Source organism: Sarcophilus harrisii, chromosome 4 (genome assembly GCF_902635505.1).
Source record: "Sarcophilus harrisii chromosome 4, mSarHar1.11, whole genome shotgun sequence".
NCBI lineage: Eukaryota > Metazoa > Chordata > Mammalia > Dasyuromorphia > Dasyuridae > Sarcophilus > Sarcophilus harrisii.
Genome location: NC_045429.1, coordinates 374122214 through 374149867, shown reverse-complemented (window position 1 = coordinate 374149867; position 27654 = coordinate 374122214). Strand labels below are relative to the sequence as shown.

The 27654-nt window shown below is 32.3% G+C and overlaps 1 protein-coding gene across 17 annotated transcripts in view; it reads right to left on the bottom strand.

Moving 5' to 3' along the window:
- Nucleotides 1–27654, bottom strand: part of RYR2 (ryanodine receptor 2) — a 712857-nt gene that overhangs the window by 435162 nt on the left and 250041 nt on the right. For all 17 annotated transcript variants that reach the window (XM_031968518.1, XM_031968517.1, XM_031968521.1 and 14 more), the window contains 6 exons: nucleotides 21276–21290; nucleotides 13373–13447; nucleotides 12392–12470; nucleotides 10092–10204; nucleotides 6341–6440; nucleotides 3445–3541 (listed from right to left, as the gene is read on the bottom strand). In XM_031968518.1, the coding sequence (XP_031824378.1) occupies nucleotides 3445–3541; nucleotides 6341–6440; nucleotides 10092–10204; nucleotides 12392–12470; nucleotides 13373–13447; nucleotides 21276–21290 (479 nt within the window). The remainder of the gene's footprint in view (nucleotides 1–3444; nucleotides 3542–6340; nucleotides 6441–10091; nucleotides 10205–12391; nucleotides 12471–13372; nucleotides 13448–21275; nucleotides 21291–27654) is intronic.

Below are 27654 nucleotides of genomic sequence, written 5' to 3'. Positions count from 1 at the left end.
TGTTAATTATTTGCAATTCTTTGGAGGACTATTAGTTCATAACCTTAAACCACTTATCTACAGGGGAATAGCTTTGGATATAAATATATATGTATGTGTATATGTGTATATTTTATATATATATATATATATGCTCAGATATATATACATGTATATTTGTGCACACATATATACACACAACATATACACATATTCATGTATTTCTATAAATTCTCTGCGTACCTTGGATACCAAACCTTAACACAGAAATTTGAAATAAAGATTTTTTTTTTTACCTATTTGACTCGTTCACTTTTTATTCTGGGTGCAATAATTTTTTTTCTGTCATGAATCAGTTATCTATTTCATCTTTTAAAACTTTTTATTCCTTGTTTACTTAAAAATATCTCCTCTACCTATAGTTATAAAGCTATAAAGAGTTATATATGATCATGTTTTCTAATTTTTTATACAAAGATATTTAATATTAAGGTCACAAGCATTTGGAATGTAATGTTATGAATGAATATTTATAGTAGATTTCTATGTCCCAACCAGCTGCATTCTTTTGGAATCTCTTCCATTTTTCCATAATTCCCCCAAGATAATCATCATTGAAAAATCTCATAATACTTTATATTAAACCAGTCTTAGCACTCGCATCTATCATTTCTATATACTTCTTTCATTGTCTTGTAGATCTTGTCCTCTAGATTACTTTTTTATCTTGTGCCTCACTTTAATAGATATTAATTCCTTAAGGTAATAGAAAAGATATTATCCATGGCAGAAATTTTCCTATATCACTGATTGTTCATTGTTGTCATTTGTCCTCTCCTTGATCATTTTTTCTCATTTGCTTTGAAGTCTCTTCCCAAAGGCTATACCTCCATACTCTTAGAAAAATCAGTTGCTCCCAGCAGATGATCCTTCTTCTCCTTAGGCTAGATGAGTATTCTAAGTACTAAATCCCTAGAGATTTTTTTTTAATTGTAAAAAACCTCAGTTTCTCTTTATAGAATCTTTTTTCTCCCATAGAAGTATTTGACAATGGAAGCCCTGTCTCATTGCTTAAATAAAATTTCCTTCTTTATTTTCCCTTATTTTTGAATTGCCCATTCCCTTATAAACCCTTCTCTTTCCTGAAAAAACTAAAGAAATGACTTCCCCTTCACTGAAAACTTTTGACTTGATAAGGGATATCAAATATCCACTCTAGCTTCTTCCTACTCTTGCCTCTTTCATGTATTCTCCCATTCTATAAGTTAGTGCTATTTTTAAAAATGGCTCAATTAGTGGATGGTATGTAAGGTTTAACACTTCAGGTCAGTTTCTCCACCAATACTTTCTTTTGATTTCTACTTTCACCCTAGTCTACTTGGTTTTTATTTAGAATGAAATTTCCTAATATTCTTTCTATTATTTTGTTTTTATTGTTGTCTTTGGTTCTTATATTTGTTTACTCTTCTTGTATTTCTGCTATCTACAGAATTTGAAACGCAAAATTTCTTTCCGGAATGATTTTCTTCCTAGAAATATTTTGAATTCCTCTTTTTATTGAATGTACATCTTTTTTTCCCCAATTACAGTTAGATTTAAGTTTGTCAGGTAGGCTACTTTGTATTGTATTTTGAGTTCTTTTGAATTCTGAAATTATATTCTTTTCCTCTTGCATTTTCTGATGGATAAAGAATCATCTTAAGTAGTTTGAATTTTCTTTCTTTTACATCTAAAGGTACTTTTTCTAGTTATTTGTAAAATTTGATGCTTGCCAATGGAATTGTAAAATTTCCTGATTGTGTTGTGGAGTTTGAAGCACACAGCTTTTGTCTAGATGGAATGTGTAGTTTATTTGCAAGTGGTACACTGTGTACAGAAACTCTGGATAGTTTTCTTGCATTATAGTGTTTAACATTTTTGATTTATAGTAATTTTTTATGAAATCTGTAATCCTTAACTTGTTTTTTTTTTTTAATTGTTGTTTCCTATATTTGAGACAATATGTTTTGCTTGAATGGACATCATGATTGATTTAATCTGATTGCTTTTCCTTTCTCCTCTTCAAGCTAGCTCTTCACTTCCATCTATTTGTGTTCCCAATCAGTTATTTTCTCTTATTTTCTTTGATAAGACTTGCCATCATGGATTCAAATTTTTCTGTTCTGTCAATTATTTCTATTGTGTAGACTAAAAATTCTCCTTTTACTACTCTAATTTCATTCTTTAACAACTCACTAGAATCTTGCTGTGGTTCTATTTTGTATGCTGTGGAAACCATAGAGTCCTCTGCTTCATTTCACTTTATTTCACAGTATTTATTCAATTATACTTGTTTAGATGATCTGGACCCCATAATACCTTCTGTTATCCCGCTGTATAGGACTGTGGATGAATTATTTAACCAATATTTGCCTCAATTTACTCAACAGTGCAATGAAAATAACAATATTATTCATCTCACAAAATTTTTGTGAGGATCAAATAAGATGTTTATAAATAGTGCTTAACACAAAGCCTGACATGTAGTAGATACATTATAAATTTATATATGCTTTCCCTTCCCCATCTGTTAATAATATTTTTCCTGTTGGTTTATCTGCTTATACTCATGGTCTTTAATTGAGTTACCTTTCTCCTGAGATATTTGGTAATTTCAAGTTGTTTTTTTTTTTTTTTTTTTTTCCTTAGAATTCTTTGTTTCTCATTGTCTGACTCTATTCCCTTTGAGTATGGTTTTACTTCCTGGGGACTGGATTTCAAAGCTATCTCAGTCTTCTTCCATGATGGGAAATTTATATACCAGTCTTTATCTCTATTGGAAATAACTTCTACAAGGGACGGAAATAGCCAAAGTTGCATGATGAGATCTTTCTCTTGGACTTGGTGGAATATCACACAGGAATACAAGTGGTCTTCTCCAGTTCTTTCTGTTCTTCGGTTTTCTGGTTGAGCTATATTGAGGCATAAATGCTGTTGTCTTATTATTGTAACCTCTAGCAAGCTTCTGCTCTTTGGATTTCTGTAGAGTTGAATTAGATTGCAAGTCTGTGACTCAGCTTCCAGCAGCCCTGTTTCTGGAATAGGATGGGTGATAGAATCTGGGGGGATAAAGGGTACTGAAAGAGAAGGTTAGTGGCTTCTTTAGCCTTCTTTATTGTTAGTTTATTGAATTATCTCCTTTAAATCCTTGGTGCCTTAGAACATAGAAGAAATTACTTCATCTCCTGCATATATTTTCTATTTTACAGAAGTTTTAAGAGTTTGTGAGGACTGAAGAAAATGTTTCTCCTTCTATTTTGATGTGACTAAAACTTTTACCAAATTTTATCTTTTAAAAAAGTGTTACAAGAATCTAAATATCAAGAAATAGATCATTTCAGTGGAACAAGATATTTTGATATCATGCTTCTAAATTTAATCACTACAAAATAATCCAATTTCTATACATTGAGCCTGAACACCAACCTTCGTTGTTCCTCTCCATGCTCCCCTGAAGGAACAGTTAAACATTCATCCATATGACCATGAAGCAATCTGAGCACATCGCCTCCAATTAGATATCCTGAAAAGAGAAAATGTGTTGTTTATCATTGATCACTGAGATTCATACAATTTTTGACCTGGAACACCATCTAATTGAAGAGCACTACTCTTATTATCTTGCCAAGAACCAAGACTCTAGGAATTCTTAGAGAGCATGGCCTGATTTCAATTATCTGTCCCATTAAAATAAAAAGGCAGTTTGTGGGCACTTCAGGAAATTTTATAGATGACAAAATAAATAATACAATGGCTACTCATTTTATATGATACCCTTTCTCCTTTTCTAATAGCATCAAGGAAATCTACATAATCTGAATATCTGACCCATTCTGGTGTATACTACTTTCCTACAAGCAAAGCAATATTATTTTTTTTGTATTTATTTATTTAATATTTTCCCAGACAAAGAGACCAAAGGAGGGAGAGAGAGAGAAAGAGAGAATGCTTCAGACTATATTCAGGCAATCAGTCCTACTCTGAGTATGAATAAGATTTTTCATCATAAGTCCTTCAAAGTAGTGGATCATTTTAATACTGAGAATAGCAAAGTCCTTTGTCACTAGTTGTCCCAGAATATTGCTATTACTTTGTGTACAGTACATTTTACTTTGCTTGAGTTCATGGAGGACTTTCCAGGGTTTTTTTTAAAGCAATATTATTTTGATTTCATATAATCTAAATCTAACTGCAGTAAGTTCAAAGGATACTTCAGACCACTGTAAAACTCTCAGTCATAACTTAAATACATTGTCATTGTCTTCTGTTAAGACAGATAAAGCAATGTGATAAAGTAGAAAGAGCACTGAATTTGAAGCTGGATTCCACATTCAAATCTATCGTCTTGAAATTTATTAGCTGAATGGCTTTAGTCAAATCACTAAGTCATTTCCTATCTTTAAAACAAGTAGATAATCCTGTCTGAAGGCACCTAGTTCAGAATTTAAATGAAACACTCAAGACTATAATAGTGCTGATCATATCTTTACTAACACCATCAAAGAACATAAGACAATTCATGATAAAAGTTAGATGCAATCACAGTAAATGTAGCTACTTAGACTTTTCTCAGACCCTCACAGAAATTTATTCTAAGTCTCAGCAGCAGCCTGTGAAAATGTCAAAAGTCTCACCAGATCAGAAAGATTTTTTGTCCCCAATTGTTTTTATTTCCATGGTACTTAATACCATGTCAGTCCTAATAGATTGCTCCAACATTTATTAAAAACACTCTGTGTGCACATCATAGATGTATGTGGTGTGTGTGTGTGTGTGTGTGTGTGAGAGAGAGAGAGAGAGACAAAGAGAGAGGAAGAGATAGACAGGGAGAGGGAGAAGAAGAGAAAAAGGAAGAAGGAGAGAGAACGATAGAAGGAGAGAGATGATTGGATTGTGTGTCTGAATTCTCTACTTTTTCAATTTTAGAGTTAGGTTGGTATCAGGCATAGTGAATGCTGCTGGACTTAGAGTCAGGAAGAAGTGAGTTCAAATATAGCTTCAAATATTTAGTAGTCATGAAAATCCTGAGGAAATCACTTTAAATTCCTCTATTCCTCAGTTTTCTCATTTCTAAAATGACATGATAGCATCTATCTCCAAGGATTGGTAATAAATATTGGTTGGTAATATATTGGTACTATATTATAAATAATAAACTATTGGTAAAACACTTTGCAAACCTTCATGCACTATGTAAAGGCTAGCTATTATTATCAACAAGATCATTATCTGTTTTTTTACAATTATTTTTCTGCAGTGCTATCACTTCAGGTGCAAATAATAACAATAACAATAATACTTACATAGTACTTTACTACTAATAATAAAGATAACATTTAGATAACATTTTAAGACATGCAAAGCACTTTGTATAATTATTTCACTTGAGCTTATCCTTGGCATAGCCTTGTGAGGTAGGTGCTACTGTTATTCTAATTTTACAGATGAAGAAATTTAAATTAAAGGGTCAACTGATTTGCTCTGGTTCCTGCAGCTAGTCTGTGAAGAAGGTAAGATTCTGAATCAAGTCATTCTGAATCTCATCCTGATGCTCTATTTTGTGGGGCATGAGCTACTTCATCCAGATACTGTTTAAAGAGACAAAACAATCAAGGTTGCAGCACACCTGAATCTTATGCCAAGGGATAGGACTTGATGATTTCTAAGAACTCTTCCTGTTGGAATCTTTACAAAGTGTTAAGACATTGGAGTTAATTTAACCTTAGAGTAATTTTGGGCCAGAACTTGAAACAAGGTACTAAGTGGAACTGATTGAACAATGCTTGTGTTCACACCTTTAGAGAGCTCATAAGTATCTGAGTACACACGTACAGGGCTTAGTCCGAATACACACCTTCCTTAGGGCCAGAGAGCATGCTGGGAGATATCCCACAATCCCACTCTCAGAGAAGTAGCATAAATAGAGCACTCTGGGAGATACAGGAGACTACTCGCCTCAGTTGGAGATTAAGAAGCCACGAGACGGAGTTGAGCTGGAGGCTGAAGAAAGCAGAAGCAGGAGCCAAGGACAAAGCTGCAAGAGCTCAGGCAGAGATAGGCCTCAACTAACCGGGCTAATTTGGAAGGAGAAATAAACGGTTGCATTTTTACCAGCTGGCTGTGATTTGGGAGTAATTATTGATTGTTACTGAGACTAAGGATGCCTCCAAGAAAACCTTCACATCTTCCAGTTCTAAAGCGATGTACTATGAATTATGAAGTAAATGGGATGATTATTCATAAACCATCAACAAAAATTACAAAAAAGATGATATACTTGCCAGCCCACAAAAGCTTTCTAATTAAACAGAATTCTCCTTACCTTGGGCCGCTTCACTTCCTGAACTGATTGGGGCCACACTCCAGAGGGTCTGCTGGAATGCAGCATCTACATGTAAGATGTCACTGCCATAAGACAAATGCTGTAATAAGAGGCAAAATAAGGCATTTACTGAAAAAAAATAAATTTCATTTATTTTAAGATTTTAGCAACTTACAAAAAATCAAAGTTACTACTGAGTTTTAAATCTTCTATAGTCTTATAGTTAAGGTAAGCAACTTAGTGCTTTGTACAAATGATATACTAAAAGATCCTTATGGACTGATCAAACACAGGGTAATAAAAATGGAAATGGGAAATTAAAAGATGGAATTTATATTATAAGTGTTTTCCTTTATTTCGAAGAAATTTATATTTTACTATGGGTGTAAAGTATCAAAATTCTGAATATATTTGCAAGATGAAATTTCAATATAAAGTTTTCCACATGCTATTTAATATTTAAGTAGCTTAAATCTAGAAGGCACCAATCATCCTTCTGAGACTTAGTAAGGTTTTAAAAGAATCCTATTTGACATGTGTTAGCCACTAGATGGTAGTATTTTATTATGGGAGCTAAATACTCTGCTCCCAATCTCTTCACAGTCCTTAACAAATTGAACTAAAATTTGCCTTTTTACCAAAAATAGAAATCTTAAATTAAAATATAAGTATAAATATATATTATAAAAGAGAATATTATGGAATAATGTATTAATTTTAATTAAGAACATAAAGAATTTAAAGAAAAATATACTAAGCAAATTTAGGTACCTTGCTAGCTAAACCTTATTCATCTAGCACTACTTGACTAAGTTCGCAGGGGTCCTCAAACTACGGCCTGCAGGCCAGATGCAGCAGCTGAGGACATTTATCCCCCTCACCCAGGGCTATGAAGTTTCTTTATTTAAAGGCCCACAAAATAAAGTTTTTGTTTTTACTATAGTCCAGCCCTCCAACAGTCTGAAGGACAGAGAACTGGCTCTCTATTTAAAAAGTTTGAGGACCCCTGTAACTCTCAACTTCTTTTGGAATCAGAATCCAGATTTAGCATATGAATTACTGCTTGGTAGTAATATGTCCCTATATTATGTCTATTAAATGTTTGTGTGACTCACTAAGGGCAGATTAATTTCTTCACTATTTAGTTTATTCACAACAAAGACATAGTAGCCTCAGCAAAACTTTCCCAGGACTTGTGTTTACTTGTATAACATTAGGCATTACTGCTTTTAATTACTCTAAGAGTATTCTCACCTTACTCCATCCTAGATATATCACATCTGGAGTACTTATAGTTAGTGCCCTAGTTATCACATTTCCAAAAGGAAAAAAATACTGGAAAGCACAAAGAAAAGGTAATCAAGATGGTGAGATGGTCATATAGTGCAATATCATTTGAAAGAACTAGGGGAATTTAACTTGGAGAAGACAGAGGTAAAAGAAAAAGATGATAACTATCTTCAAGTACTTGAGGGACTGCTATATGAAGGAGAATAGTCATATTCTGCTTAATCTCAGAGAGCAGAACTAATATGAAAGGATAGAAGTTACAAAGAGATAAATTTAAATTTGGTGTAAGGAAGAGATTTCAGACAATTAAAACTACTCCAAAGTGGAACAGGCACCCATGGTAGGTGATGAGTTCAGCCTCCCTGAAGATGCTAACAATAATAAGACTTTAAAGTGTACAAAGCTTTTTACATATTTTATCTCATTTAATCTTCATAACAACTTTGTGCCACTATCCCTATTTTGCATATGAGAAACCTGAAGCTGAGAAAGATTAAATGATTTGACCAGTCACATAGCTAACATCTGAGACAACATCTGAACTTAGGTCTTCCTGATTCTAATGCCAGCACTCTATCCACTGTATCACTTAAAAACAGAAAAGTTTTACGTATACAGAATCTAATAAACACACATTCATACATATGTAGAGGTATAACAAGATACTGTAGACAATAGTGGCCTCAGAGTTAGGAAACACAGGTTCAATTTTCTCTTTAAAAAAATAAAGTTTTATTGTCTTGTTTTTACATTGCAAACATTTACAAATTACAATCATCTCCTGAGAAGTCTCTTGTAACAAAGTAAAACATTTAAGCTGAACTATACTATAATGTCCTCATTTGAAAGTATACACAACATTTCACATCTATCCCGTTTCTCACCTTTTTTAAAAAAATTGTTTTTAAAATTTGAAAAACAATTATTTTTTTCTCCCTCCCCATTGAAAAGAAAAATAAATTTCTCGTAACAAATATGCATAGCCAAGCAACATCCTTCAATGGCTATATGTCTTTGTGTATACATATTAACATACACACAAACACATAAATATAAATATATATACATTTGTGTATATGTGTGTGGGGCACACACATGCCCACCTCTCATTCTTCATCCTAATCTATTACTGCTCTTTACTGGAAAGAATGATTTGCTCTCAGTTCTCTAGGATTAGGAATGGTCACTATTCTTAAAAGTTGATCATCCTTACAATTTTGTTGTTATTATATAAATTGTTCTCTTAGTTCTGCTCCTTTCATTTTTCATCAGTTAGGAAAAGTCTTCAAATGTTTTGTAATATTGATGCTATAGTGTAACTAGTTCTAGTTCTTCATTGTTTCACTGTGTATCAGTTCATATACATTTTTAAGACATTTTGAAATCATTTCTTAAAGAACCAATAATAATAATATAACATAATATTAATAATAAGATAGTAATAGCTCAAATCTCACTTCAAACACTTAATTTCTCTTTGATTTTGGGACAAAGTTTCTAAACTCCTATTTTCTCCTCTATAGTAAGAAGATATTCAGCATCAGTTGTGTTTTCAGTATGAGTAATTCCCTGTGTCAAGACAAATTGAAGCACTTAATAACTAAATGCTAGAAGATTTCCCAAGTCACATAAAAAGTCACTTATATGACTTGGCCTGGATTACAAACTTAGTATGGGATTCTTTTTATTCCTTCTCAGATAGACTTCTTTATTCACTATGATATATTATCTCTACTTATAAAATGAGTAAAATAATACCAATGCTCCATATACTTATGAGACCATTATGAGGAAAGGACTTTGTTAACTTTAAAATATCTTATAAATGTGAATTATTAGTACAATAGCTAACTTACGGATAGTGTTTACACAACACTTCACATATATTATCTCATTTGATAAAAAGGACAAGGACTACATATGTGATCCCATTGGTAAAGGAAACTGACAGATGAAGTAACTTGCTCTACCGATGCTGGTTGTAACCTTCTCTAAACCTTATAGTATTAGAAAGTTGTCTAGAACAATGAGAGGCTGTCCTTAGTTAGCAGTCTTAGCTTATTTTTTCACACAAGCTATTGCTCCAGAAAAAGGATCAACTAATTAAATAAGGAAAAGGAAAAGAGGAAGAAGGGAAAGGAAGAAATGACAAATCAGAACTGGAATTGATCATTTTGTTTAATCCCTTCATTTTGCAGATGAGACGACTGCAACTCAGAACATTTAAGGGACTTACATCATATAGGAAGTTAAGCAGCAGCATCTGTGATGAAACATTCCTCAAACCCAATTATAATATTATTTTTACTAAATCAAATCATAAAATACTGACAGGAAATCCCTTGTAAATAATTTATATTAGTAATTTATTATCTAAATCTAGAAAGAGAATTTTATTAATCACTATGTAGTTCATTACAACATTATTTTATATAAAATCACCATGCTATTTTGTACTTACCAAGTATCTTTCAGAAGACACGCTGACTAAAATTAGGTCATCTCCAACTCGTACTTTTTCTCCTTCTGAACGCTGTTTGGAAGCAGGGTGGATGGTCCACCAACATGCTTCACCTACAATAATATTCCAATCAACTAAAAGCATTTAGTGAAATAGATCTTGCCTATAAGAAAACAATAATCTAACTGAGGATGATATATACTTGTATAGATATTTTGGATCAGGTACAAAATAAATACAGGATTATTTGTAGAAAAAAAGAAAAAAGCTGCTGAAATCAGAAAAGGTTCCATTTAGAATTTAGCAATTAAGATTAAACTAAAGAACTCTAAGAATCCTAAGAAATAAAGAAGAGGAAAAATGAATTCTGATTATGAGCAATATCTAGTGTGATGTCAAGGAAAAAGGAAATGCACTGCTATATATTTGGAATAACAAAGAAGGACTATTTCCCATGTTCATAAAAGGGTCATAAAAAGGTCATAAATGGGAATAAAGCTACTGTAGCTTACTAATTATAGGGAAATGACACAGTCGAACCTTTTAAGGAAAATCAATGGTTGGAGATGGGAGGGATAAGAGAGGAACTGAAGCAAGCAAAAAAAAAAAAAAAAAAAAATAGGAGGCTATCATAGTAATCTAGGTAAGGAGTGACAAAGGCCTGAACTAAGGAGGGAGTCATTTGAGCCTAAAGAAAGGATTGATGTAAGAGATGGTGAAGAGGTAAAAATGATAAGATTTCATAAATGAATGGATACATGAGGTAAGGGTAAACGAGGTGTCTTAGATGATATTAATCACAAATCTGGGCACCTGGAAGACTGGTGGTACTATTCTTAAGAGAAATAGAAAAGGTCTAAAGAGAAACAATGAGAATTATCTCTTTTTTAAGTCTTTGCAGATTTCATTAATATAAAACATAAAATTTATTTATTTATTGTTTGATGAGGCAATTGGGGTTAAGTGACTTGCCCAGGTTCACATAGCTAGGAAATGTTAAATGTCTGAGGTCAAATTTGAAATGAGGTCCTCTTGATTTCAGGGCTGGTGCTCTATCCACTGTGCCACCTAGCTATTCCATATATAAATTTTCAAGATCAATCTGATAATGCTTTCTCACGAACCTATTTAAGAAGGTACAAAGTAACATTTCATGTAAAAAATAACATTTCCTTTAATCATCATAATTAAAATAATTTTTGCAAATGAGTTGTGTATAAGGATTGGACGAAATGCTATTTTTCCCTTACACTCTTTTTTAAACAAGGCACAATATTCATTGTTTCAATATCTAGTTCTTTACATTAATTTAATTAGTGAAATGAATTAGTGAAGTGAATGAAATGAATTTAATTAGTGATACAGCTCTCTCATTTTTTCAAAATATTTTTACATTAACTATTTAATCTATGTTCACATTTTATAATCTGTGGAAAATAAGCCAAAAATAGAACCTAGGAGTTTTTATTTTACAATTTTCATGCTTTCCTTTATCTAAGAGCTTGCTAAATTATGCAATTCAGTGAACTTTCCTATCAGAGATTAGTATAGATCTGGATCACTAACTGTGGAGCCAAAATTTTTTAAAGGGTAATTAAAAAACATTTTCTTAATAAAGATTGAATTTATAAAACATAATTGTTTTTATTCATCAGAGAAGATAAATTAAAGGGCCAAAATAAAAGAAATTCTGGTTACCATATAATTAAAGTCTCCTGAACAAAAATAAAAAATGTGGTAAGGTAGACTGATTGTCTCATCATTTAGAGAAGAATAGAAAGTGAGAAAACAAAGCCATCAATCCACTATGTATTCAATGAATCTACATTCTTAGTATATTTAGGGATGGAACCAAATGGATGACTGAGTGAATGAATGAATAAATGAATGCATTTTAAAAAGGAAAGGTAATAGAAGGAGAAGAAAAAGCATTTATCAAGTATCTACTATTTGTCCTAAGTGTTTTACAAATATTATCTTATTTGAATGGAATTAAAAAGAAAGGAAAGACTAAATATAATTTCACAAACTATTATAAAAATTGACTATGATTAATCCTTTTGGGAAGCAATGCAGAACAATATGTCTTTCTCAAACATAAGAAAAAGCAAGTTTGAAGGAATGATGATAGCTGTGAATTAATTCTAAATCCTCTACTTTTGGTAAAATAATCCATGACTGAAAGGGTTATTATTTATAAATGACACATATTCATCTAATTTATCATATCATGTTTCATAATCTATTCCTATCTAATCTCAGAAAGCATTTGTTAAAAATTGATCCAATACACAGCTCACCTGTTGTGTCTTCTTGTAACCCAACATCAAACGCCAGTTTATCTGTTGAAGATCGGGAGGTGGAAAGACAGCAGAGATACTAAAAATAAAGAAGTAAGTGTTTGTTCATCATTACATGGTTATATTCATGACCAATTTCTATGATGAAAAGTAATATGGCATTGAGCTGCCTCAGTTATATCATACAATAGACTTTTTCCATAAACAGGCTCTTTCTTTTCTAACTTTCTAATAGGGTTTTAATTGCCTATAATATAGAACTGTGTTTAAGCTGCATTGATCAAATTTAATGTCCCAAAGTGAATTGTCAGTCCCTATTTGTGTCAATTTCCCACAAAAGATGGGAGACATATTGGCAATAAAAGAATTGCTCCTTGGGAAATGAGTAACTGAGGACCAAATTAGATCCTCAGACATGCTGTATACATCTTGTGCAAGAATTCCAAGAAGATAAACAGAATAGACTATAATTCTGAAGAGCATAATTCAGATGAGGTTAGAAAGAATATGGCTTTTAACAGAGAGCAGGGAATAATCTTTGGCTAAAAGGAGAATAAACACAAAGAGAAAATGAAAATCCTCATAAAGGAGAAAAAAAGTATCAAGGCAGCATTGACAAGTGCATATCAGCTGGGACATGGCTTTTTAAAACTTTGAGTTAGCATACATTGGACTCATTACTCCTTTGAACTGATTTTAAAAACAATGCAATAACAATAATACTACTTGACATTTTGAACAGTGATTGAATTACAAATCATTAGGAAGGATGTTTTTCTCATTCAGATTACCTAAGTACTCACTACCAAATCATTCTACCTAAAATAAATTTTTAAAATATTATGAGCTAATATATCCTTTAAAAGTGTGTAAAAAACAGCTGTTTGGTGCTAGAATTTAATTGTTAGTATCTATAATTCTGTGTATAGAAGGAAGGTCTCCTTGGACCACATGGCAACTGAGTTTGACATGTTTACTTACCATACCACTGTAGGAATGTCGTAGTAATATGGCATGTCCATACAGGAGAGTCCGATGGCCACCACCTTGTGCAGTCTGAGCAGACAGAAGAAAAAGCAGAGAAGTTTTGAAAAAAAACCCCAGCAACATCCCTATAAGTTGCTGTACTTTCCAAACATTCTATTACAATTTAAAATATCAGAGAGCTTTTCCATAAAATATCTTTTCTGATCCTTCCATATACTTTCTAAATATCATATTGTTTACAAGTTAGGTTCATGAAAGATTTCCAAAAATCAGAATGACATATTTTAGGAAAATTGAATTATATATAACAGTAGAAATAAAAGTTGATAGAAAGGGGTAAATTTTTTTTAAAAAAATCTTATCTTCCTATAAACAAAATTGTCTATATTAATGCTATATTACAGAAAACATTTGCTAATAGACAAGTTAACTACAACATAAAACAATTTCATCAACTCTTATTCCTTAAATAGCAATCCAAGTAATAACTTTTCCTTGACTTATTTGGATTTGTTAACTTCAATGGATCATTACACTTTAACATCAGACTTAAAATTTACAAGTAACCAAAATTAAGATTAACTTAACTGATAGTTGTTTGACTCACACTAATCTAATGTTTGTGCATACTTGGGAAAATTGAGAAGAGAGTTTCAATCTCCTTTCTGAATTTCCTTTGATTGATACATTCATATTTTTCTAACTATTTAAAAATTGGATTTTGTTTTTCATTGTTTCAAATGTAAATTTTTGGAAATCTGAATTAAGTTAACAGAATTCACAATTCTGCAAATAAATCTCATTTGAGTCAATTTAAAATAAATTATTAAAAATGCAATAGTACTGCAAGATATACAATAGTCTTCTAATCAGGCACTATTAAAATCTTATAATTAGTACTCCGAGGTGTGAGGTAGTGAGAGGGAATACACCCCCAGTTTAGGTTTTTTGACAGATTACTTAATCTCTTAATTGCTCCTCACCTTTGAAAAAGAAATCTGTTAATCCTGGTGCCCTTTTGGATTCTCCAAACATTTAAAATTCGATATTCTAATATATGTTAGAACACAGAGACATGTGTTAAAATTGTATCTCAAATAATGTCTATTTATGCAACCTTGGAATTCTCTGTAGCATTCTCTGGAGTATTTTTAATCAACCCAATTTTATTTACAAATAGGAAATAGTTACTCATGTCAACATCAACCAAAAAATAAGAATTTGACCATAAAAAGTTATTATGATGACAGGGAAGATCAATTCACAAACTGAGAAGAGGATAATGTTAAAACATCCATGAGCAAAACCCCAAAGGAAAATGGGAAGTGGTCTTGAAGCCAGAAAGATTTCATGGGAGAACTCAAAAAGAAGCTTAAAAATCATATAAGAGAAATAGAAGTAAAATTGGGTAAAGAAATGAGAAGGATGCAAGAGAATTATGGGGAGGGGGGAAAGGAGTAAACATCTTGGAAAAAAGAAAATAATTGCTTGAAAAGCAGAATTGGTCAAATGGAAAGAGAGGCTCAAGAATTGATGTAAAAAACATCCTTAAAAATGGAAAAGGAGCTACAAAAGATCACTGAAGTTAGACCTGGGCAAATGGAGACTAATGACTCTTTGAGAGAGACATCAAGAATCAAAGAAATTTACAAGAATGAAAAAATAGAAAAAAATATAAAGTACCTCATGGGAAAAACAACTTATGTGGAAAACAGATTCAGGAGAGATAATGTCAGAACAATTAGACCATCTGAAAGCCAAAATCAAAAGATCCTGGAAATTATCTTTCAAGAAATTATCAAGTTATTGTGGAAATATGTATAGAAGAATTGCACATGTTTAACATACATATTGGATTACGTGCCATCTAGGGGAGGGTGTAGGGAAAAGGTAGAAAAAAATTTGGAGTACAAGGTTTTACAAGGATGAATGCTGAAAATTATCCATTATGTGAAAATAAAAAGCTTTAATAAAAAAATAAATTATCAAGGCAAAGTGCCCTGATAAACTGTAAACAAGAGCAAAAAAAAAAAAAAAAAAAAAAAACACTGTAAGAATCCACCAATCACCTCAGGAAAGAAATCCCCAAATAAAAACTCCAAGAAATAAAATAGTCAAATTAAAAAAAAAAAAAACAGGGAAAAATTATTGTGCTGACCAAAAAGAAACAATACCAATATTGGGGACTATTTAAACCAATTTTTGATAGAGACCAGTGGTCAATAGGAAAATATTTGTCTGCTTCCAAAAGGATACAGTTCTATTGCAAATGGAAATTTCAAAATTATTTAAAGAAGAAAAACAAAAATAAGGATCATTTCCTTTTATTTGATGCAATTTCATATAGACTAATGAAATTTTAACAGTTTTCATAATCACATAAGATAGGCATGAAAATATATACGTTTTTATGCTGTTTGTCAGAGCTAAGGGTAACCTAAGATGAATATGAATATGAGTTTGGCCAAGGGCCTAATATTCCTTCTCTTCTGCTCTAGTTAAAATGATTGTTTTTCTTTTGCATTTTAGGCCAACATCTCTTCTAAAAATCAGAGTTAAAACTGTGTAAGATTTGTGCAGGGTAATATAGACAATGTGGAGCAAGAACATGATTCGAACCTAGGTCTTCCTGATTCCTAGGTCAGCTTTCCACCTTTGATGTAACACTGCCTATCACTAATTGTAAAAAGATCTTGAAAAAGAAACCAAAGAAAACCATTACCTAATCACCACACAGGGAAATTACAACCAAATTTAGACAGAACTCAGCACTACAGCTTTGAATTATTGTAAATTAAGAGAAAAATATATGTAAAATATATGTGCAAACTTTTACTGGCAAAATGAGGTGAGAAAATCACACAGGTATAAGAAAACTCAAGCAGGTAGGGGAGAAAAAGTCATAAATACCTGAATATTTTAGGCAAAAGCACTTTTCCCCTGAAATATTTAAGTCATTGACTTCAGTCTCATTTTTTTATGACATAACAGTCACATTCATTAGGAAATTTTGTTTTCCTACATTTAAATAGAAAATGTCTACACTATCTTAATTCAGGAATTTCTCAACAACATAAAACAGTATCATAACAACTACTAACTGAATAGAAAAATTAGGTATGTAAGGAAAGATCTCATTAATACTGACCTGCTGCTGCCTGATGATGGCTTTTCCATTTTCCCTAACTGTATTTTCCCCACTAATTAGTTCAGACAGAAGGGCTTCCCTAATTCTACAGATGAAGACCAAAGCACTTAAGTGATTGGCCCAGCATAATAGGGCTAATTACCAGAAATATTACTGAAAGCAGGTTTTCTGACTCCCATTCCAAAGTTCCTTTCTTTTCCACCACTATAATGGAAATAGCATGCTGAATGTATGTCTGTTAAATGCTTACATATGAAGGAATAACCAACATTCCAAAAATCCATAAAGTTCCCAATAAAAACTGAATAATAAGAATGTGTGGTGCCCCAACAGTGTTCATGTTTGTTTGTTTGTTTGTTTTTAAGTCTGAACAATTCTAAGACTTTGGAAACATCCTATATATAAACTTAGAGGGAAATGAATAAATGGGGTGAGAGTGGGACTGAGGAAGGTAACAGAAATGAAGACTTGGATGAGAACAATCTCTTCTCTAAGACTATAGTTGAAGATAAACTGACAATTTATCTCAGATCTAAAGTTATGGATCTCTTCTCTAATACTATAAAGTTATAGATAAACTGACACTCAGAATTGGTGGAGAGAGTTTTCCTAGAACGAGCTCCTTAAGGGACTCAGTGGCACTGAGCTTTAAGAGGCCTTCAGAGGCAAGTTTGGTGAAATCACAGGTCCAGTTCTCCCTGTCTCATCCAAAATGAATACATCATACTCAATCTTACCATGTAGTTAAATGCCCTACTTGCCACACAGATATCTTTTGTCACTGAAAGCAGTGGATGCTTTTTATTAACAAATATATCTGTCTAGATTTCATTGAAAGGGTTCTAAGTAACAATTGGATACAATTGTTAACATAACACAAATGTATGTTAAATATATAAATATATACATATGTATGTGTACATGTATATACACCAACATATATATGTAGACAAATACATATGTATATAATATATATATACATCACCAGAATAATTCATCAGTGAAAAATGATGGATAATAATGGTAATAATCATAAATTTTATATAGTTTGTGTCAGGATCTCTGCCTAAGCACTTTACAAATATTAAAGTCATCTATAGTCATATAAAAAAGTTCTCTAAATCACTATTGATTAGAGAAATGCAAATTAAAACAAAACTCTGAGGTACCACCTCACACTTCTCATATTAGCTGAGATGACAAGAAAAGATAATAATAAATGTTGGAGGGGAAGTGGGAAAATTGGGATACTAATGCATTGTTGGTGGAGCTGTGAAATGATCCAACCCCTCTGGAGAGCACTTTGGAACAATGTCCAAAGGGCTATAAAACTGCATAGACTTTAATCCAGCAGTGCCATTACTGGGTGTGTATCGCAAGGAAATAATTAAGAAGGGGAAAGGACCCACATGTGGAAAAATGTTTGTAGCAGGTCTTTTTGTTTAGAAAAGAATTGGAAAAGGAGTGGATACCCATCAGTTGAGGAATGGCTGAAGAAGTTATGATATATGAAAGTAATGAAATATTATTCTATTTTTAAAAAATAATGAGTAACTTGGTTTTAGAAAGTTAGAAAGTTTAGAAACTGGAAAAATTTGCACAAAGTGATGCTGAGCAAAACAAGCAGAATCAGGAATACATTGTACACAATAACAGCAAGATTATGGGATGATCACCATGACAGACTTGGTTTTTCTCACTAGTTCAGGGATCCAAGGCAATCCCAATAAACTTTGGATGGAAAACACTTTACATGCAGAGAGAGAACTATGGAGACAATGTAAATCAACATATGTTAGGCTTACATTTTTCTTTTTTTTCTGTTTGTCATTTTTTCTTTTGGTTTTTCCCTTTTGTTTGGATTTTTTTCTCTCCCAAAATAATTCATAAGGTAATGTGTTTTTTTTAAATGAGTATATATGTATAACTAAAAAACACAAAAAATGAGTGTCCAAGGATTAGAAAAAATACAAATATTATTTCATAAATATTTCATATGTTTAAAATCTTAATATATTATAATAAAACTGCCTCAAAGACATGAGAATATGTTAAGTCCAAATAGCCCTGCTATATATAGTTAGGGTGTGGGCGAGATTTTGGCTACCTTTAGTCAATGCCACTTCTGTTGGCAGTGTATTCTAGAGTTTAAAGGCATAAGAAGTATGACTGCGCCAAATTTAATTCTTTTTATCTTTCTTCAATAATAGTAGATGAAGAATTCTAATACTGAAAAAAGCACTATATTGTGGTTTGTTTTAACTAAATGTTTCAAAGATTTTCTTTCAAAACTAAGTAAATAGTTTAATGTCATAAATTTAGTACTTCCCTCCAAAGATGTAGAACCCAATCATTTGTGCCTGCCCATTCTGTGAAACTCTTGCAAAAAGTTCACCAATGGGATCTACCTAATATGAGAGAAGGCTTCCACATTTTTTGATATCATGAAGGTGCCAGAAGAATACTCTCTCTTTTGTCCCTTGCTCTTATGATATATAAAGTTTTTCTTCCCCTTCTCCTATAAAATACTTTGATGACATTCTTTACTCCTGTTCTTCAGAGTTGACTGATGTTTATGTGATTCCTATTGTTGTTATTCTTTTTGAGAATGAGTCTTCCTATCTCCCCAAGTTGTATATGCACTAGTTATTCAAAGGCCAGGTTCCATTCCTACATGGGAGGATTATATTTGCAATTCACAAAAATTTTCTTTTTATTTTATTTTTTTGCTGAGGCAATCAGAGTTAAGTGACTTGCCCAGGGTCACACAGCCAGAAGTGTTAAGTGCCTGAGGTCACATTTGAACTCAGGTCCTCCTGACTTCAGGGCTGGAGCTCTCTCCACTGCACCACCTAGCTACCCTGAATTTTCTTTTCATTAGGGCTGTTAGAAGGAGTATATGTAGACAGAGCAGATGTATGTGTTGAATTTGAAAGGATAATAACTAAAACAATAAAAATAAGGGGTGAAAAAAGAAATATACTAAGAAAAAGCAAAACGGAGAAGTAGAATGGGGTAAAACATCTCATACAAAAGAGGCAAGAAAAAAGTTTTTTTTACACTGGAGAAACAGATTGTGGGGGGAGAGGGGGTAATAAGAAAGAATGAGTGAACTTTACTCTCATAAGAACTGGCTCCAAGAGAGAATAACATTCATACTTAATTGGGTATAGAAATCTATCTTACAGGAAAGTAGGAGGGAAAGCAGATAAGACAAAGCAAATGGAGTAGGGGTGATAAAGAGGAAAACAAGACTAGGGGCGGGGAGGAAGAATGAAAAAAAAAACCCACTTCTGATGAGGGAAGGTGTGAAAGGAGAAGAAATAGAATAAAAAGGGAGAAACAGAATGAAAGGAAATACTGTAGTATTTAGCAATAGTATCTGAAAAAAATTTAAAGCAAGTTTTTCTCATTTCTCAAATATATAGATAACCAATCAAATTTATAAAAATAATATATATTCCCCAGTTGGAAAATGATCAAAAAATATGAACATTTTTCAAAGGAAATAATCAAAACTTTCTATAGCCATGTGAAAAACTGCTCTCACTACTGATTGGAAAAAATCAAATTAAAACAATTCTGCAGTACTACCTTTTACCTATTATAGTGGGCAGAAAAGAAAAATGACAAACGTTGGAAGGAATGTGAAAAAAATGAGAAATTAATCAATTGTTAGTGGAGTTGAGAATTGATTAAACCATTCTGTAGAGTAATCTGGAACTATGTCCAAAGATATATAAAACCATGAATATTCTTTGACCTAGAAACATCACTATTAGGTCTATATCCAAAAAGATTTTTTTTTAAGGAAAAGGACCCATATGTACAAAAATATTTATAGCAGATCTTTTCTAATGTTAAAGAATTGGAGTGAAGTAATGGTCCTCAAGTGGGTAATGGATGAATATATTGTAGTATGTGATTGTGATGGAACACTATTGTGCTATAAGAAAGGACCATCAGGATACTCTCAGAAAAACCTGAAAAGATTTCCATGAGCTGATACAAAGTGAAATGCACTATGTATAAAATAACAGCAGTATTATAAGATGATAGTTATAAATGATTTTCCTATTCTCAGTAATACAATCATTCAAGGCAACTCTGAAAGACTTAGGATAAAAAATATTATCCATGCACAAAGAGACCTGATGGTGTCTAAATACAGACTTAAGTATACTTTATTTATTTTCTTGACTTTTTGTCTCTGTTTCCTTTCATAACACAATTTATTAGTTTTGCAACTAATTTTTCATGAGTAAATATGTATCACCTATATTAAATTGTCCATCTTCTCAATGAAGTGGGGTGAGGAGAAAGGGAGAGAATTTGGAACTCAAAAGTTTTAAAAATTAATATTAAAAATTGTTTTTACATGTTACTATGGAAAAATAAAATACTAAATTTTTTTAAAAGAATGCTGTCTATTGTACTGAATATCCTATAGAGTTTGTCTAATCATATGTATAGTTAGGAAAAATAATACAGATGGACAAAGAATTGGACCCAGAACTTAAGAGAAGGGCACATAAGGCTAGGTTCCTATGAAAAAATTGCAAAGCACTTTTGCTGACTCTTAAGTTTCTTGTAAGTTCAATTTAATAAAAAATTTAATTTATTTATAACTGTGGGAAAGGAGAATTAGTTATGGGATTGATTCCTGTAAATATGTTTTTGTTTTTATAAAATAAGAAAATGAAAAATAGAAAGGAAGGGGACATTTATAAAAAAATTTCAATATCTTACCTTCATCATGAATTTCTGTAGGAGCATAAAAAGAAAAAAGAAAGCATTAAACATTCAGTTTTTCAAAGATTTCCAAAATTAAATTTTCTTTTTCTAGAAGCCAAATGGAGCTCTCCAAATTATAAAACATAAAAACACATTTGCAACATTGTCATAATAAAGCTTATACTAACTACAAGTGAGAGAACAAAAACTGCAACCAAAAATGCATTTATAGACATCTTTGAATTAATACCCTTCTTTTAAAAATATGTTAAAACTACTATGTTTGAATGTATTAATTATTAATTAATATTCAGTGTATTTAGGCAGAGAGAAAACAAAGTGTAATTAGATGTAGAACTTATGGACACTATGGACACTATTAGTAAGTGTTTCATCACTTCATTTCAATTTTTCATACCAAAAAACAACATGATCCAAAGAGTAGAGCAAGTGAGTAGCAAGTTCTGTGCATAAGAATTAGTATATGTGACACATTTTAATCTAAATTACTCCACTAAAGGGTTTATTATTTCATGCAAAATAAATGTAAAAGAAAAAACAAAAAAAGCATTAAAACACTAAGTTTGAAAGACTGAAAACTTCCTTTTCAAATGACACATTTAGTGCTAATTGTATTGATACAGTTTTTTAAATTTTATTCAATTATTTAAAAACACCAAATAATAAGCTCTTGAAGGGAGGAACTATCTTTTCTTTGTTTCTATTCAGATTCTCAATCCTTAAGCTAATGCCTGGCACATATTAAGAACTTAATATATACTTTTTGACTTCACAATATGCATGTGTTCCTAGAATATTTCTTCTGTAATCTTAGCATATTTCTTCAGTGAATTTTCCTGACTTTGTACTAAGAGTCAGGAGGATTAGAAACTGCATTTTATTTATAAACTTGGAACAAAATATTATTCCAAGAAATGTGTGCATACTTAAATTAGTAATAAGTGAAACTAAGGAAAAAGGATTTATCATAAGAAAATTATCTTTTAAATAAAAGAACTCTATCACCCTGAAAGATAATTATATGTGAGTTTCTATCTTGGGACAAAGTAAAGATACCATCAGGAAATTTGCTGAGAACAATTTCATTGCACAATTTTAGACATATGGGATGTTAAGATATATTTATAATCGAATTACAACATTAATAATGTGGCTTTTATTAAAAACTCTTCAATAATTACAATTCAACATTTGAAAATCTAAAAAAGAATTATCATCAGTAGAATAACAAGGCAAGTTTAACCTTGGAGTATAAAATAAAGCCTGGGAGAGACTAATGAAATTTTGTCAAGATAGCTCAGTGGTCAAATCAACATGCATTTTTTCAACAAGCCAAAAGGCAGTTCTAGACATAGATCTAAACCACATGGTCAATATAGAAACCAAAATGGTTACATACTTCATAGCCAAACGTGGAGAGGCTCTATGTTAAAACAAATTAAAACAAGACCTGTAATTGACTGTGGATCAGATCACAAAATTCAGACTTGCTTTGAAGAAAGAAAGGAAAAACCATCAGACCACAAAAGTATAAGTTAAATAACATTGCTCATGTATATGAAGTGAAGATGATTAATAAATTAGAATACCTAATAAATTATGAACCAAGGATCATAATATTGTAGAAAAGGCAACAACAAAACACATTCCAAAGAAAAAGAGCAAGAAAACAAAATACCTATTCAATGAAGCTTTTCAAATAGTGAGGAAAGAAGAAAAGTAAAAGGTAAAGGAGAAAGGAAAAGACATATCCAACTTCATGCAGAATTCCAGAAAAACACAAGAGATAAGGTTATCTTAACTGAGCAATGCAAAAAATAGAAGAAAACAATAAAATGGAAAAGAAGAGATCTCTTCAAGAAAATATGAGATATCAAGGGAAAGTTTCATGCAAAAATGGGCATGATAAAAAACAAAAATCATAGGCAATTAACAGAAACAGGAGAAAATAAGAGGAAATGGAAAGAATCCCCAAAAGAACTATAGAAGAAAGATCTTAATATTACTACGACTATGATGTTGTGGCTACTAATTTAGAGCCATCCATAAAGTCAAGTGGAGCATTGCTAACAATAAGGTTAGTGAAGGTGATGGAATTTCAGATAAGTTATTTATAACTAACCTAAAAGATGATGATGTTAAAGTTCTATATTCAACATGCCAGCAAATTTGGAAAACACAATTGTAATTGGAAAAGATCAGTTTACATCCCAATCCTAAAGAAAGGCAATGCCAAGGAATGTTCAAATTACTGAACAATTCCATTCATTTCACACCCCAGCAAGGTTATGCTGAAGATTCTGAGCACTAGGCTTCAACAATATGCAAAGCGAGAATTACCACAAAAGCAACATGGTTTTGAAGGGGCCAAAGAACTAGAGACCAGACTGCCAACATTCACTGGAGAAAGCAAGGAAGTCCAGAGAAACATTTACTTTTCCTTAATTGATTACATCAAAATGTGACAAGTCCTTCAAAAAGATAGTACTACCAAATTATATTACTTGTCTCCCGAGGAACCTGTATGTGGGACAAGATTGGAAAAGGAGGCTAAATATTATCACAATATTTATTTAGCTTAAATGCATAGTGCATCCTGCAAATGCAGGCTGAATTAATTAAAAACTGGAATTAAGGTTGCTGGGAGAAATAGCAACAAATTCAGATGATATAATCTGATGGCAGAAAGTGAAGAGGAGTCAAGAAGTCTCTTGATGAGGATGAAAGAGAAGAATGTAAAAGCTGGCTTGAAGTTTAACATAAAAAAAACTAAGATCTTGGCAAGGGATCCCATCGCCTACTGGCAAATAGAGGAAATGGAAGAAGTGCTAGATTTTATATTTTCAAGTTCAAAGATCACTGCAGACAGCCACTGCGGCCATGAAATTAAAAGACTCTTGCTCTTCAAAGGAAAGTTATGGCAAATCTGGATAGCATAGTAAAAAGCAGAGACATCACTTTACTGACAAAGTTCTGTGTAGTTAAGGCTATGACTCTTTCAGCAGCAACATGTGGCAGTAAGAGTTGGACTATAAAGAAAGTTGAGCACTGTAGAATTGATGTTTTCTAATTGGGGTGATGGAGAAGATTTTTTTTAGAGTCCCTTGGATAGCAAGAAGGTCAATTCAGTTAAGATTTAAGGAATTAATTCAGGCTACTCACTGGAAAGCAAATAATGAAGTTGAAGCTGAAATACTGTGGTCATTTAGTAAGAATATAGGACTCATTGGGAAAGACACTAATGTTAGGAAAGATTGAAGGCCAAAAGCAAAGGATGGGATGGATAGATAGTGTCATGGAAACGATGAACAGGAGCTTGAACAGACTTTGAGAGACAGTGGCCAATACAAGGACTGGCATGGTCTATAGGGTTACAAAGAGTCAGACATAACAACAGTGATAAAATGGTCAAATTGATGCAATTTGTTTCAAATGAGCTAAGATTTTGTAAGTTTTTTTTTAAGTTATCCAATTTTTAAAAATAGCAGATGAACTCTTTTTTGTAGGGATGCAAACAGGATAATTCTATTTATTTTTTCCCTTTAGAATTTCTAATGTCCAAATGGCTAACCAAGTGGGAAAAAATAGAAAGGGATAGAAAAACAGCAGTAAATACTTTTAAATAAAATGGAATTTATATATGTTAACAGATTTCCACAAGAAAAAACTGCAACCTTGACTAAGAACAAGCATAGTAGAACATAAAAGTACCTTCTATATTAAAATAGCAATAAAAGAATTAGTATTTTAAGAGACAAAATAGTTAAGTCTTGGTTTTGTTTGTCTAATATTTGTATAATGTTAGTTATTTAATGATGATTGTTGAAGGGGATGTGGGAAAACTGGGACATTGATGCATTGTTGGTGGAGTTGTGAACGAATCCAACCATTTTGGAGAATAGTTTGGAATTATGCTCAAAAAGTTATCAAACTGTGCATACCCTTTGATCCAGCAGTGTTACTACTGGGCTTATATCCCAAAGAGACTATAAAGAAGGGAAAGGGACCTGTATGTGCACGAATGTTTGTGGCAGCCCTTTTGTAGTGGCTAGAAACTGGAAACTGAATGGATGTCCATCAGTTGGAGAATGGCTGAATAAATTGTAGTATATGAATATTATGGAATATTACTGTTCTGTAAGAAATGACCAACAGGATGATTTCAGAAAGGCCTGGAGAGACTTACACGAACTGATGCTGAGTGAAATGAGCAGGACCAGGAGATCATTATATACTTCAACAACAATACTATATGATGACCAGTTCTGATGGACCTAGCCATCCTCAGCAACGAGATCAACCAAATCATTTCCAAAGGAGAAGTAATGAACAGAACCAGCTATGCCCAGAGAAAGAACTCTGGGAGATGACTAAAAACCATTACATTGAATTCCCAATCCCTATATTTATGCCCACCTGCATTTTTGATTTCCTTCACAAGCTAATTGTACAATATTTCAGAGTCTGATTCTTTTTATACAGCAAAATAATGTTTTGGTCATGTATACTTACTGTGTATCTAATTTATATTTTAATGTATTTAACATCTACTGGTCATCCTGCCATCTAGGGGAGGGGATGGGGGGTAAGAGGTGAAAAATTGGAACAAGAGGTTTGGCAATTGTTAACGCTGTAAAGTTACCCACGCATATAACCTGTAAATAAAAGGCTATTAAAAAAAACCAAATAAAACATATATGTGAAGAAAAGGAAAGGAAAGGCTTACTATAAAATGCATATTCTAAAGATGAAAAGGTTCTTAGAAACCAATTCATCCCAGAACGGTTAAATGACTTAGTAGGGTAAAATGAGGGTAGAATGACTGATGGAATTGAATTATCTCACAGTGCTTCCAGTAAAATCTTTGGGTTGCCTGCTTGTTTCCTTCTTTGTTTGCTGGGTTTGAGGGCAAGAATGGTAAGGCTTAGCAAGGAAAATGGGAAGATGCATCAGAGAAAGTGAAAATTCTACCTCAAAAACATATTAAGAAGGAAGGGAATCAGCATAAAAATTTTAACCATTAACTGATGATGAAAAACATTGGCCAAGAAATATTAAAAAGGAAATCCCATATATGGAGAAAATAATAAAGAAAATGCCCTTGATTTATGTCAGAAATGTTTCATATTTATGTCAAGCACATGTCATATGTCCTCATCTAAGGATGACAACTTTGAAGCATTTTGCTCAGGTGTTTCATTTAGTTTCCTAAATGATAACATATATAATACTGACTTTCAAAGAAAAGTGTCCACAGTTGTGAACAGATCCAACCATTTTGGAGAGCAATTTGGAACTATACTTAAAAAGTTATAAAGCTGTGCATACCCTTTGATCTAGCAGTGCTACTACTGGGCTTATATCCCAAAGAGATCATAAAGAAGGGAAAGGGACCTGTCTGTGCAAAAATGTTTATGGCAGCCCTTTTCGTAGTGGCTAGAAAGCGGAAATTGAATGGATGCCCATCAACTGGAGAATGATTGGTTAAATTGTGGTATATGAATGTTATGGAATATTACTGTTCTGTAAGAAATGACCAGCAGGATGAATGCAGAGAGGCTTAGAGATACAACTCTTACTGTCACATGTTGCTGCTGAAAGAGTCATAGTCTTAACTACACAGAACTTTGTCAGTAAAGTGATGTCTCTGCTTTTTACTATGCTGTCCAGATTTGCCATAACTTTCCTTTGAAGGGCAAGAGTCTTAATTTCATGGCTGCAGTGGCTGTCTGCAGTGATCTTTGAACCTGAAAATGAACTGATGCTAAGTGAAATGAGCAGAACCAGGAGATCATTGTACACTTCAACAATACACTATGAGGATCAATTCTGATGGAAGTAGCTAGCCTCAACAATGAGAAGATCTGAATCAGTTCCAATTGATCAGTAATCAACAGAACCAGCTATATTCAGTGAAAGAACACTGGGAAATGAGTGTGGACCACAACATAGCATTTACACTCTGTTGTTGTTTGCTTGCATTTTTGGTTTTCTTCCCAGGTTATTTTTACCTTCTTTCTAAATCTGATTTTTCTTGTGCAGCAAGATAACTGTATATATATATATATATATATATATATATATATATATATATATATATACACATATATTGTATTTGACAAATATTTTAACATATATAACATGTATGGGACTAACTGCCATCTAGAAAAAGGGGTGGAGGGAAGGAGGGGAAAAGTTGGAACAGAAGTTTTTGCAAGCATCAATGTTGAAAAATTACTCATGCATATGTTTTGTCAATAAAAAGCTATAATTTAAAAAAAAAGAAAAGTGTCCACAGTGAAGATAGTAAGCATGTATTCTAACATTTCTGCCTAAGAGAAATTTTCTGAAACATAGGATCACAAAAGGAAAC